The sequence below is a fragment of the Coffea arabica genome, chromosome 1e (assembly GCF_036785885.1).
Source record: "Coffea arabica cultivar ET-39 chromosome 1e, Coffea Arabica ET-39 HiFi, whole genome shotgun sequence".
NCBI lineage: Eukaryota > Viridiplantae > Streptophyta > Magnoliopsida > Gentianales > Rubiaceae > Coffea > Coffea arabica.
Window position 1 is genome coordinate 55,434,869 of NC_092311.1, and position 14,812 is coordinate 55,449,680.

At 37.8% G+C, this 14,812-nt stretch overlaps 2 protein-coding genes across 3 annotated transcripts; one reads left to right on the forward strand and one right to left on the reverse strand.

Annotated features, from left to right (window-relative positions):
- The first annotated feature begins 919 nt into the window (after positions 1–919).
- Positions 920–6,005, forward strand: LOC113719055 (uncharacterized). Its single transcript, XM_072071574.1, has 7 exons — positions 920–976; positions 2,275–2,334; positions 2,859–2,916; positions 3,221–3,276; positions 4,204–4,266; positions 4,760–4,825; positions 5,641–6,005. Exons 1-7 carry the CDS (start codon positions 920–922, stop codon positions 5,875–5,877), a joined length of 597 nt encoding a protein of 198 aa, XP_071927675.1. The 3' UTR covers positions 5,878–6,005.
- Positions 6,006–7,176: 1,171 nt separating this feature from the next.
- Positions 7,177–14,327, reverse strand: LOC113719062 (ABC transporter B family member 11-like). Of its 2 annotated transcripts, none has more exons than XM_027244066.2 (13): positions 13,903–14,327; positions 12,810–13,386; positions 12,435–12,489; positions 12,046–12,221; positions 11,722–11,943; positions 11,337–11,575; positions 10,665–11,190; positions 10,226–10,499; positions 9,212–10,095; positions 8,747–9,013; positions 8,352–8,615; positions 7,967–8,260; positions 7,177–7,842 (listed from the first exon to the last, which is right to left on the reverse strand). In XM_027244066.2, exons 2-13 carry the CDS (start codon positions 13,176–13,178, stop codon positions 7,450–7,452), a joined length of 3,963 nt encoding a protein of 1,320 aa, XP_027099867.1. In that variant the 5' UTR covers positions 13,179–13,386; positions 13,903–14,327; the 3' UTR covers positions 7,177–7,449. The 2 variants fall into 2 exon arrangements, with proteins under 2 accessions (XP_027099867.1, XP_027099885.1); XM_027244084.2 differs by having other exon boundaries at positions 12,810–13,200; positions 13,903–14,010.
- Between the last annotated feature and the right edge of the window lie 485 nt (positions 14,328–14,812).

Consider the following 14,812-nt stretch of genomic DNA (forward strand, 5'->3'; position numbering starts at 1 on the left):
AATGGTAAATTTGATGTTAAATCGATATTTTACTGAATGCCTATTAGTATTGGTCACGCCTGAGAAATCACCAAAATTCTCAAAGCTCATACTTAAATGAAAGATTTCGAATAAAGAGAGACTAAATAATTCATACCGCTTGTATTTCAAAGATTGTATGTGAATGTAAAATAGGAGTATGTGAATTTAAACTACATTCATTTTACGATTTGCGATTAATTCCTTTCAAGTCAGGTTAGGTTCCCTGCGGGAGAATGATCTCTCAACGTTGTCCTTTCCATTTCCAAGGGTTTTGAACCCGATCCTGTTCAAATCGGATCAGACCCCTTGTGTAGGAAAGCTCTCTCAACGTTGTTCTTTTCATTCTTTTGGATTTCAAACCCCAAATTTTGTGGTTAAGAAATCCTAGTCCCTTCCACTTGCAGTAACGTCTGTTGGAACTCGAAAGCTCATAGTTGAGGAGTAATATCTGTTGTCATGCATCTAACGGTGAATAGATTACTATAGCACTTTTTTAATATAATGTAAGTGAGATTAAAAGATGCGTCAGTGATACAAACAAATAAAATTTGTGCAAATAAACACTATCCAAACAATCACATCGAGTGTGTTTGGATAGGAGATTATTTGAGAAAATTTTTTTAAAAAAAATATTATAATATTTTTTTAATGCGATATATATGTTATAAAAAAATAGTTGAAAATGTATTTATGATGTAGGTAAAAAAAAAATTATGCAAACAATAAACTATCCAATCTTTGTAAGATCATACTAATAAATTTTTTCGTGTTTTTAGTTTCGTAAATTTCAAATGTGTTCATATACTTGTGAATTTATATGCATAAACTTGTTGCAAACTTTTAATCTTTTTTGAGAGAGAGTTCATTTTTTTTATGCACGTACATGTTGACATGACATATGGATGCTCATTCTCCATCACTAGGGTATCCAATGCCACGTGTTCACTGCTGGCAGGTATTGGTTATCGGGATACGAAAATTTCCAATGCACTCCTACCACCGCCGGTGTGGCGTGGATACATTTTTTTATGGTTGTCCTTCCATTTTTATATCATTAGAGATTCCATTTTTTCTTTTGAAAGTTAGCATTAGAAATAAGAATGATTATCTATTTTCAATGCTAATCACAAATTACCCTATTTTTTTATTATCATATATATATATATATATATATATATATATATAGGGATAATTTCAGAAACCTTCCTTAAGGTTTCTAACAGTTTCACTCGTTAAAAAATTACACTTACTTCCCTTAATATAGTAAAATACCTATAATGCCCTCCACTTGATAAACAATTTTAGATTTTAAAACAATAAATTTACAAAACCCAAAAAAATCCATTTTTTTTGTCTCTTATCTATTTTCGCTCCTCTCTTTTCTAATTAATATAACATCTTTTTATTATCGTTAATTTTGTGGATATTAGCAAATTGAAATTACAAAATCAGTAAAGACTGCAGATTGTGTATCAAATTAGAAGGAAATAAAGAGACAAGTAGTGATACAAAAATAAATAATGAAATTGATGAAATTAGAAAAACTAAAAATGTAGAATTTGTCATATTTTGTTTGTTGTCAAGAAATTTTTTTATAAAATGTTAATGATTACAGAAGGATTTCTTTCACTAGATTAGAAATTTTTTATGATTTTAATATGGAGATAGAATTTATTTTCTACTTTTGAGATGTTAATATTTTTAAAGCTACAGGAGAGTTATAATAGCAGTTCTAGGTCAGACTAACTTATATTGAAAAGGTATTTGAACATTAATATTTAATTTTGGGGTACAACTGGTTGTCAATGGGGTTTGTGTGTGTGTTTTTTTTCTTTTTTCTTTTTTTTTGCTTGGCAAGTATTAATATTGTATATTTAATTTGAAATTTTTTGGATGACTATTTGATTTTAAAACTTATGTTTGAATGATTGTTAGGAATTAAAATTGTTGATTTATGCAAAGTGTAGAAGAAAAATGATTGAATATACTATATTTTTCTTTTTAAATTTTATACAAAAGAGTAATTTAGGATTTTTGTGAGAAAATCGATCTTGTTATTATTAAACATTAAAAATAGGGGAGGTATATATAATTTTTAAAACTCGAGAGGAGTTCTCTGTAATTGTTAAAAACCTAATAGAGGTTTGTGAAATTATCCCTATATATATACACACACACACACACACAAAAACCAAAACTAAGGCCATAATCGGATACACTTTTAAGCTTATCAGCTAAAAGACCCGAAACAAGGAAACCTTAGAGGGTTTTCTCGACGATGGAACTGCCCAGAGAGATAGGTCCCTGTACGAGGTCTGGTGCTCTGTCTTTGTTTCTCTTCCCCAGTCCCCTCCCTTCCCCTCCCTTCCCTTCCCTTCCCTTCTTGAGTTTACTAGATTTTTGTGCTTCTGGTTTTCTATTTACTGGCATTCTATTATCTTTCCGAGTTTGGTCGAACTACACACAATTCCCCCATTATTACTTCAGCCAATATGGCAAGAGAGACCCAAAAAAAAAAAACCCCATTTATTAGCATCAATATAATTAACTCCTGCATTTTAACTCTTGCTATCCATAATCGCTCCTATTCCCAAAAAGATATCAGCTTCTCAGGCATTTCCGGATTTTCCTCACTATCAGCCTGTGTTGTCTATCCTTGCAAACACGGCTACCCTTAAGTTGCTACAGGATTTTCGCTTCATGTAGTTTTGGCGGAGTTTACATTTTATGTGCATTTTTTTTTGCCTGCCCGTCTTTCCTGTTCTTTGTATGAATGTCTTTCTGTCTTTTGAATTGGTTGGCAATCATCAGCTATCTTTCCTCGCACAAAATTGCAGATCCTCAAGGAGAATAAAGACAGAAAAGATGCAGAATTCAATGAGCGTTTCAAGCATAGTAAGCTCTTAGTATTGTCTTCCACGGCCAGATTTCTTCTTCTAGTTGTCTTTTTCCATTATGCACAAAATTCCTTTGCGCCTTGTTCTGCAACCTTATTGAGAAAAGAAATCTCACTTCTTCTTCTTTAAATTCAGATTTCTTAGTATTGCGTGCATTTTTCTGGATTGCTCCCCCCCCCCCCCCCCCCAAAAAAAACACAAAAAAAACAAAGACATTCTATATTTTTTTTTAATGAAATCTTGAGGTTTTTGCATTTGACAATCATTTGAAAGCAGAAAGTTGATATCTCCCTATGTTGCAGGACCTCCCAAAGCATTGGATGAAGATGAGACTGAGTTTCTTGATAAATTAGAGATGGTAACCTGTTTACTCAGCATCGTGCTAGGATGAATAAACTCTTGACACCTTTTTTTTTTTTGGCCATTCATGTATTGCATAGCTCTTCCGATGGCCGTGTTGAGATTTTCTAGGTAACATGCTCAAGTGCTGAAGTTCAAATTTTGTTGACTATTAGCACACTACAAGTTGGAGTTAGCTATAAAATCTTACTTTGTAAATTGAAGTGGATTTGTTTCATCTCTATGGTTTTCTCAAGTTAATGTTGTGCGCATCAAGAATTTAAAATTTGTAAAGGATTCATTATTATCTGCTTCATTTATATGCTATTGTTTGTGTATGGAGGTGCAACTAGAGTAAGTCGATGTAAATCACAAATAACTGCAGATTAAGCTATTGGTATTTCAAATTCAAGTATGATTTGAGTTTCATCTACCGAAATAGGACTGCAATTTGGAGGCTAATGTTTCTTTGCACTTCACGTACCTAGTTGTGAAAGTATATGAAAAGAGAGCTAATCATGCATGAAGATCTGCCTTAAGTTTTTAATTTGTATCTGGGTGGTTAATTTCTTGGTCTCTAGGACTTGCTGAAATAGAAAAATTAAAATTAACAAAGAAAAAGGATGTCTGCAATTGGATAATTCTCCTTAGGTTTAAGCTGAACAATAAATAAAACAATTTACTTTTGGATTATTCGCATCGTTGCTCTTTAATCTTGAGAGTTTGGACGGGATACAAGTTTTTGCATCCTTCTGTTTGTTGGTTTGTATTAATTAAAATTTATATCATGAGCTTTGATGTTAGGGTATATCACTTATTCACTTGTAAAGGATTTCAAACTTGGAGACAATGTAATGTCATGATTTGAAAGTTTTTGATACATATTTGTTAGTGTCTGCTTTAGTAGATATAGTAGCTTTATCTTGACTTTTGAATATTCTTTTAGTCAAGGAGAGAATATGAACGCCAAGTGGCAGATGAAGAAGCACTGCAGCTGCAAAGATTTCAAGTAATTTCGCGATACTTCTCAAACTATTTTCCTCCCTTAAGTTGCATTAAATTGTTTAATACAAGGGGAAGGAAAGGGGAACAGCAATCTTAGTTGGGTTGGTAAGGACATTGACTTGGACACCCAAGGTGCTAGGAATTGTGTTATCCTCAGTTGTATCCTGTCCAACCCACCCCTTCCCCGCCCCCCAAAAAAACACAAAAATAAAAAAGGCGGGGAAGGTAATCAAAGAAAAGCCGTAAGATAGTATTTGCTTGTGCTGCTTCTTGGTCTCTGAATTGTATCATCCTGACAATCCCTAAAAGCTTGAATTTCTGAAAATGTTAACCATAGAGTATCTCTTGCTTTTTGCCTTTTTCCTTCTTTCAAACTAGGGATTAGGTATCTCTTTTCTAATCGCCCGAAGCCTCTTCATCTGTCTTTTACTTCTACATGCTACCATGTTTGTTTCCTTTCTTCTTTAGTTTCGAATAATTATAGGATTTTGATTTAGGCGGCTGTGGCAGCACAATGTGATGTTCATGAGCTAAAGGAGACGCCTTCTGCTCCCAAAGTACAGGTAAGTTTTGTATTGTCTTTGCTGTTTTTAGCTTCTCTATTTGCAATTTCACTTTTTTAATTAGGAAACAAATTTGATAAGATGGTTATTTTTTCATAGACAATAAGGATGAAGTAATTTTATCAAATACAGAAGATCACTTACAAATCAACCTGGGGAAAGATATATAAGATCAATTTGGGGATGAGATTTATGATGCATATGCACTTGTCAAGCTCCAGACAGAAGATAGGGAACTTTTACTGAATCTTGGGGTAGGTTTTTTTTTATTGTGTTGGGTTGGGCCAATTTATCCAAAGCTTATCTAGTTCTAAGAGCTATAAGTTATCCAAGTGAATTCGGGAGTCTTCGGGTGCCATGAGATAGCATATCTTAGGTTCAATGTTATCTGGACTGGCTAATATATGGAATGAAAACTTTGGATGAGTTGAGATCAATGGAAGTGCCAAAGAATGGGAAGATTCTGGAAAGCCTTTATTCAACTTCAGTCCATGAAAGATTGACTACTCTGGTTTCCAGATGGAGGTGGCACTAGACTAATTGCACAAATCTTGATGGTGAAGCCACTACTTGAGTTGAAAAGTTTCTCTGGCATTTTTTACTAACTAAAGCAATCTAGTTAGTCTATAAACACAATACTAGCAGTCATCTTGTGGCAAAATGAGGCCCAAGTTATGCTACTGAAATTAGTACTGCTGCAAACTCTGCCTGCATTAAATGATGCCATGCTTCAGAAAGTTTGGTTAAAGGAGGATTGGCAACTCCGTTTGTATAGCTGAATTCTTGATGTAATGATCATTTTTCGGTGTAAATAGGATCAAAATGTGTCCAAGAGGAAGAATCCTTCATCTCAACCATTAGGCATGGTTATTAAAGTCAAGCCGCAAGCAAAGAAAGCAAAAGGGGATTTGATGGGTTCAGAGGAGACATCAATTGCTGTGGAAACACCTGGTGGTGATAAAGCTGAAACTCATAATAGCGATAATGAGAAGTTCCATTTTGCTAGGAATAGCGGTTTGGTTTCGTACAGTGAAAGTGATGAAGATGAATGAGATTTTGTTTAGTTCTCTGTGTGGTAGATTAATTTGTTAATGTACAATATACTGCTACTTTGGTGAGGATACCGTTGCTAACTGAAACTATGGGGAACTAGAGCGAATGAATTCTTCTCTCTTTGGAACTCTTTGAGATCTTTGGAAATGCATTTTCAAACTCGCGGGAATGAAGCTGCAGAAGCTGAGGCAGCAATAGTTTTTCACGACACAGGGAGAGTGGTTGTAAAAGCTGCAATCTTCACCGTTTTCCAGCAGTAGGCACCGATTGAAGGGCGTATTCTTTTCCAAATTTCAATTAGTGAACCGAATGATTATTGATTTAACCAACACTTTGCAGAATGAGAAGAAACAAACAAAGCACCACAAGAACAGTAGTAAAGCTTACAGTTGCTCGCACGGGAGAGATATAAACAAACTAATTTTCATTTTTTTTTTACCTCCTGTACAGAGATAGGAACAGACGGGCGCACTCTCATTTGGGTTTAGGTATAAATCTTGTCTACTGCTCTTTATGAACGGCAAGTGGTAGTCAAGCATCAAATCACAGAGTAATACTTGGGTGTAGAAAAAAAAAAAAAACAAGGTGATGGAGTAGTTTGTGGTATAAGAGTAAGAGTTGAACAGCACTGTTGTTAAATTCGGACCGGATAATGATTCGATTAAACTATTGGGTCATGGGTCAATTAGTCGAAGCGTTTTAAAAAATTCGTTGATATTAGCATGATGTTATAATTATTTTATATTTTCATAAGTTTCAGAAATATTGAAATTAAGTTCTTGATTATATTTGGCTAATCATGAAAAATGTTTCAAAAATATTAGACTTGAAATCAAATATATACCTAATGATTATATATAAAAATGTCAATTCATGGTTAAAATATGTCCATTTTCCAAAATTACTTGAAAAAATAAATTAATGCAAGTTGGAATCATTGATGCTAAATTAATGAAATCATAACATCTTGATTTAGAGATCATTTACATTGAATGGGTGATTTTTGATAGTTTTGATTGATTTTTTAGCAAAGTGGTTTCATACTACAAGCGAATTCAAAAAGAAAGTCAGTTCACGATCGGCTTGATCACTGTTGAACAATGATACTACAAGATTAGCTTATGAGGAATGCCTGTTTGCGTAATTATTATTCATTATTGTTTTTACAAACTTCATTTTCTGACAGCCAGGCTATTGAGGATATCGAGAGAAATACAGGCCACCGGAATTCTAAAACAATTTAGTTAGCTTAGCGAGCTTTAAGACGACCATACAATACAAGTTCTGAGGCAGCGAAATGTAAATTCTAAAACAGATCCATTAGATGTTGCATGGTCATTTTGTGCCAGGTTTACAATAATCTTACATTGAATGCTGATCAGATTTATGCGTACAAGCTGAAGATGGTACAAGAAATAAAGAATAGCTAAGCTAAGCTGTGCGCTATTCAGCCCGCAGGGTTGGATATGATTAATCTGTGGCGTTGAATACATACGACTCCAGGAAACAAAACTAGCGATCCGGCAGCAAAAAACTAGCGATCCGGCAGCAAAGTAGAGTATTCTTTAAGGTCATGAAGAAGAAGAAGAAGAAGCAGCAGGAGCATTGGCATTGGCATTGGCATTCATGTGAAGTGCGACTAAGGAGGCATAAACACCATCTTTAATGTTGACCAGAGCGTCATGCTTTCCCTTCTCCACGATCACTCCATTTTTTACCACTGCAATCACGTCTGCTCCCTTAATTGTTGATAACCTGTGCGCTACTACCACCGTTGTCCGATTCACCATTACTTGATCCAGTGCATCTTGAACTATTCTTTCTGATTCAGCATCCAATGCGCTGGTTGCCTCGTCCAGCAACACCACCTTTGGACCTTTTACTATGGCCCGTGCGATGGCCACCCGCTGCTTTTGTCCGCCCGACAGTTGGACTCCACGCTCTCCGACTATTGTTTCGTATCCCTTTGTTTTTCAATTTTTATTTTTGTAATAACCACCAAAAAGAACCAAATATCAGTACTTGCAAAACTTATCACAGCACCCGAAATCGCAGGAATGCACGACTAAATTACAACAAGAGACGAACCTGTTGCAACCCACTGACGAACTTATGCGCATTTGCCAACTTTGCTGCTTCTATGATTTCTCCTTCCGTCGCATTCCCTTCCTTCCCGTATGCTATGTTGGCTCGGATTGTATCATTAAACAGCACGGGTTCTTGGCTCACAAGGCCCATTTGCCGTCTTAGCCATTTCACTTGGAATTTTTGAATCTCAATCCCATCCAATGTAATATGACCTGATTCGGGATCGTAAAATCTTTGCAACAACGAGATCACTGTGGATTTCCCACTTCCACTCTCTCCAACTAGAGCAACCGTCTGAAACATCACAACCCACCCCCATCAAATTAGTAAAAAAAAAAATGTCTGAAAAATAACTGTCTGAAAATTGTCCTCTATACAATATCACCTTGCCACTGCGAATCTTCAAGGACAGGTCTCGGAATATCTGAACGTCTGGTCTGCTTGGATACCTGAAGCTTACACGTTGCAACTCAATTTCGCCATTCACACTCTCTAGGGTCATTCCAGACTCATCGCTTGCGTCAATCTTTGATTTCCTGTCAAGTATTGCAAATATTGAAGCTGCAGCACCCTTGGCTTTGCTTGAGTCCGGTGCAATTGAGCTAGATTGAGAGATTGCCATCGCTGCCATTGTTAGAGCAAAGAAAACCTGCAAGATTATTAAGAGGTTTAATCCGTTAATCAAGCAAGAGAATTCCTTAATCAGTACTTGATGAAATTGTCCTGTGATTATGCAATAGACTCTAGTACTTTATGCAGTAGATTGTTCTCTGTACTTACACGGAAAACATCTGAGAATGTTATTTTACCATCCTCCACAAGACGGGCTCCAGCATAGAAACTGGCGGCATAAACACAGAAAAGCAATGCGAATGATAAACCAAAACCAATTCCACTAATCAAACCTTGCCTAATCCCTGTTTTCATTGGTCCTTCACATTTCTTCTTGTATAATTCCATCACCTTCTCTTCAGCACAAAATGAAGCAACCGTTCTTATACTTCCAACTGCATCATTAGCAACTTGACTTGCTTCCTCATACATCATCTGCAAACATATACATTTTACATAATTGGGTGACTTAGCCAATGCTCACCACCACTACTACCAAAATCATAATAAAAAAAAAATCAGATTTTTTGATTTTTTTTCTAGAAAGAATTTGTTGACATCCTCTATAATAAGTGAAAATCAGCTCTCAACAGCAACAGCAATGAAACTAATAGTATGGGTTCCGAAACTAACCTTTGCATCTGCACTAAAACCTTTCATGAACTTGATTTGTACATATCCATTCAATCCTATCAAAGGTAACATAGCAAGAATAATAAGTGCCAGTTGCCAACTTGCATCAAAAGCAATAGCCAAACCAACTATTGTTGAGGAAGTGTCTTGAACCAACTGCGCCAGTGCATCTCCAACTAATGCACGCACACTAGCTGCATCAGCAGAGAGCTTTGCACCAATAACTCCACTTGAGTGCTCAGACTCATCAAACCAACCAACCTCCATATGAACCACCTTCTCAAAGCACATAGATCTAATTCGTCTGATCAGTTTGCATCCAGCCACGCCAAAAAGGTACGTTCTTGATGGGTATGCTAGTAATGATGCCACTCCAAGAGCCATAAATATTAACGCCCAAAATCGTGAATCCTTCTTTAATTCATGAGGTGACTTATAAAATGCTTTGATCACGCTAGATATTAAGATTCCAAAAGTAGGTAATATTGCGCCATTAGCAACTGCAGCTATTACTCCAACAAAGATCACCGGTATCTCAGGCTTGTTAAGGGAAGCAAGGCGGCGCATTGAGACTTTTGAAGGCTTACTTGTGATATCCTGCGTATTGACATCAGGTTCTGCCACTGTATGTTCAGACATAGTTAGTCCAGTAGGTAAACCAAATGAGACAGTGATTGACCGTCTGCTGCTATTTCCTACAGAAGATCCACGACTGATGGAACGTTTGAGTGACATTCTTTGGCTTGACTGTCTACTAGATTCTATGGTGATATCAGATTTGTCTTTTTCTTCAATATATTCTTCTGTATCTCTATTGATGTCTTGCAAGCGTATAAGCTGACTGTAAGCTCCTTCGGGATCATTAGTTAGTTCAGAATGCGTACCTGAAAAGTGAAAACAAACCATATGCTATTCATCATAAACGCTGTAAAGAAGAAAAGAGCACAAGATAGAGGACATTCCGACAAAAAATGGTTCCAAGTATAACTGAAAACATCATATGATGGTGAGTACCTTTCTCAATAATCTTTCCCCGGTGAATGACTGCAATCATGTCAGCATTTCTCACCGTGCTCAGACGGTGTGCAACAATGACAGTTGTTCTATTTACCATGATTCTGTCCAATGCCTCTTGTACTATTCTTTCAGATTCTGCATCTAGGGCACTAGTTGCTTCATCTAGAAGTAAAATTCGTGGATCTTTTAAAATTGCTCTAGCTATGGCAATTCTTTGCTTTTGTCCCCCAGAAAGCTGAGTTCCGTGCTCTCCGACCATGGTGTCTAATCCCTGCTCACAATTTTTGAGGAAAACAAACTATGTAAGTGTTTAGAAGTCATAAGCGCAAATTGGACATGCCAATTACAATGATTAGTTATCCCATGCTCATGAAATTTAATACAAGTGAGAGTCAGCATGATAGATGCAAATAATTTTGAACATGAGAAGAAGAACCTTGGGTAGCTTATCAATAAATTTAGCAGCATTGGCCAACTCAGCTGCAGCTCTAATTTGTTCAATTGTCACTCTTTCCTTGCTATAAGCAATATTGTCCTTAATGCTGGCAGTGAAAAGCACAGGTTCTTGGCTGACAAGACCTATCTTTTCCCTGATCCATTTGAGCTGGAAGTCCTTAAGATTAGTTCCATCAATTAGAACTTCACCAGCCTGTGGATCATAGAATCTCTCAATCAAACTAATCACAGTTGACTTGCCACTTCCGCTTTGCCCAACCAATGCTGCAGTGTGGCCACTAGGTATGAATACTGATAATCCACTGAAAATTTGTTCATCCGGTCTGGCAGGGTAGCTGAAATATACATCCTTTAACTCGATATCTCCGCGAATATCGTCCAGTGTCTTTCCACTAGCATCATATGCATCTATCTCGGGTGTTCTGTTTATTGTCTCAAACATCTTGAAGGCTGCAGCACGACCTGAAGCAAATGCAGTCATGCAGGGCGATGCTTGTCCCAAGGACCTGAAATAGCATCCAAAAAATCAAATCAGCAAAAGATAGTACAATGAAGGGGCTCTTTTTAAGCTTAGAGTGTAAATTAGAGACATTAATTTCGTAGAGACAACAAGCCTTCGAAAAAGTAGAGCAATTTATCGAGTAATACTCACATGGAACCAGATAACACTGCAATGATTACATTAAGCACTTCACCTCCTGTATTCTTTTTTTCTGCAATCATCTTTGCACCAAACCAGATAGCCAAAGCGTAACTGCAGAACACAAGACACATGACTGATCCTAGACCTAGGCCGGTAGCCAGCCCCTCGTGTACTCCTGATCTGTAAGCTTTTGTCAGGGACTTGTCGTAGTCGGCCACAGCTTGCTTTTCCCCTGTGAACGACGCAACCTGAGATTGCAGCAATGGCAACAATGGTTACAGCTGGTGGAAGCAGGGTATTTCCAAATATCCCAAAATTGTTCGAAGACAAAATTCAAGCGCTAGTATTTGTTTAACTAGGAAATGAATTAACAATGAGCTCGTGATGGACATACTGTTCTGATGGAGCCAATAGTCTGCTCAACTACAATTGCAGCCTTGGCATAAGCTTCTTGTCCATGGGAAGCCATTCGGGAAATGACAAGGGACATAAGTCCTCCAGCAATGACAAGTGGAGGAATAGAAGATAACATGACGAGGGTAAGAAGCCACCCCTTGGCAAAGGCAATGACAAAACCTCCAATAAACGTAGACACGAGCTGTATGAACTTGCCAACCTGAAGGAAAAAAGATTTTTTTTTAAAAAAAAAAAAAAGAAAGGAAAAAGGAATTAGTGTAAGCAGCGGCCCCTGGAGACGGCTGATTGCATAGGTTGTTACCTTTTCACCCATAGCATCTTGTATGAGAACGGTGTCCCCAGACATCCGGCCAACAACTTCTCCAGTGTTGGTTTCCTTGTCAAAGAATCCGACATCTTGGCGCAAAATAGTTTTTAAGTAAAGGCTCCTTATGCGAGCAGCCTGTCTCTCACCGGTGATCATCCAACAACTCACCTCTAATAACAAATTGGTCGCAGATATTAGTTAGTATCAAACACACGCACACACAGTGAGGACCTATAATTGAAACATGATGGAATGTCGGGGTGTACTGAGTATTAGGTGAATAGCCTGTGTCTGTGAAGAAAAATCCAGACACAGGTCAATGCCAAACGTGGAGGTAGAATATGAGGGAGGCAGCAGCAGGAGTAGCTACTAGTAGTACTTACGGAGGAATCCAGCGACAGCAGATCCCAAAGCCAAATAGACGAATTTGAGAGAAACCTAAGTAAAGATGCAAACAAGTAGGGAAGTTAGAAGAGAATTAAGCAGGTATGGGGCAGATGATGACTAAAGTAGAAGATATACGTTGCGGTGTTCCTGGAACATAGAGGACGGATGAAATTACTAGAGTCCTAGAATACATAGTATTTGTTTGCATTTAGCAATGAGTAGTAGTAGTGTTTGCCACTCGGTACTAACTTTATTATGAATGGTAGAGCAGCACATAAAAGTATGAACGAGCATATGGGTTGGCGTAGGGTAAAGCGAAAGAGGAGGGGTATTTGGCCGATTGATTTAGTAGAAGAAGGAAGCTATTTTACCTTAGAAACCACCCGGACGACATCTTTGGTATTCGGGGTTTGTCCGAAAGAGTCTGTCAATTCTCCGAAGAAGACAGTCATGAGGGGAAGGCACAAGCCATTGCCAATGGCACCAATGGTTCCAATGATCATCAAGAACATGTCGGTAGAATCGGCAAAGGAGAAAAGCTTAAGAAAGGGAACGGTATTGGTGGTGGTAGTGGTAGTGGTGGGCTCCTCCTTGTGCTGCTGAGTAGTGGCCACCAGATCGCCATTTGCTGCAGCAGCAGTAGTAGCGTGGATCTGTCCCTGGGTTGTTGCGGCTGCGGGCAGCTGGTTGGTATTTGGATGGCCGCTGAGCGGGGAACCACTCTCTTCATCACCCGTCATCGTACACAAACGACCCTCCTTCCTAACAAATTGTTTAGTTACTAACAGATTGTTTTAGTTGGTTCCTCCCGAGTTGGTTGGTACTCTGGGAACGGTTTGCGTTTTGGTGGTCTGATGAGGATCAGAAAAAAGAAGGCGGAAACCTGTTTGTATTTTGTAAGGACACTTCACATAACATATGCAATCAGTAGTGTCCAGGGCGGATTAGCTGGAAGAGGAAGAGTCTTTTCATGTAAGTGCAAATCAAAATTAAAGAAAACACATTTAATGAGAAAGTGGCATAAAAAAAGCAGGACCGGTGAATGAAACAGGAAGCCATTATTGACTTTTGTACATACTACTACTAGTACTCCAATAGAGAAGACATTTTTAAGACAAAAAAGGCAGTTGGTGAGATGTACTAGTTGATAGAAGAATAGCATGATGATAGTATGGTAGTAGATAAAACCAACTTAAGAAAAAATAATAAGGAAAAGAGGGGGAAAAAAAAGATAGAGCATCTGTCCGAACATTTTGGTTACTACTACTATAAAGATTGAACCTTGAGAGAGAGAGAGAGAGCGGGCAATTATATGAATGAATGAATGAATGAAGATAGAGTATGGCAAAAGGAGTAATTAGAGTATGAAAATGAAGTTTGAGATGGCAAAAGGAGTAATTAGAGTATGAAGACAATTAATTAATGGCATAGTAACTAGTGAAGAAAAGAAATAGTGGGACTTACAGTACAGATACAGAAAGAGCAGCAGATGATCGGCCGGCGATGATGCACTAGTGTTATATGATGGTTAGAGAGAGAGAGAGAGATATCTAGAGTGGCTGCTGAAGAGGACGCTGGTGGTATCGACTCGGGCAGATGATGTATGGAAAATGGTGGCAAGGAAACAAGTAGTACTAGACTTATTAGTCTCTACCGAGTGGGGAGAGAGAGATACGGAAGTTGAGGAGGGATTTCAAAAAAATTCGATGAATCTGCTTCCTTCTTCTTCTGGTGGTGGTCGAGGGAGGGATTGATGGCTTCTCCAAAGATCCACTCACCACCCTGCGCCGGTAGCTATAGCTATACGCCTTTCTTTTCTTTTAGTATTTATATAGTAGTAGTCGTTGGTAGTTCTTGACTGCCAAGCAACTATTAATAAGATAGACGACAAAAAGATTTGCCTGGCCTGGGGGGCCTTTGTAGACTTGGGTAGTTGTGACGACTCGTGAGAGCTTTCTTGGCTGTTGGATTGTTGGAGACTTTTTGTAATGCTAATAGTAAGAAGGTATCATGAATGGGTTCTTGGGGCGGGCGGCGTAACGGGCGGCCGCGGATCCAGGGCTTGTTTTCTTTTCGCCTTTTTTTCCCTAGTTGTACTCTCCTCTGATAGTCGTCTGATGTGATGTGAATAACGGAATATTAGTACTATGTAATAGGGTGCTCCATTTCGAAGCTCCTTCCAAGAAGAGGCGGAAGGGCAGGATAGGATTCGCTGCTTGTTCCGACGACAAAGGTACACCTTTTGTTTACTTGCGTAGTAAACTAATCTACTTGAATCATCAATATATTTTTCAATCGCCGCCGCGCATATTACATATTTTTTGAATTATATTTTTATCTCACATGTATCACATTAAAAAAAAATGCTATAATA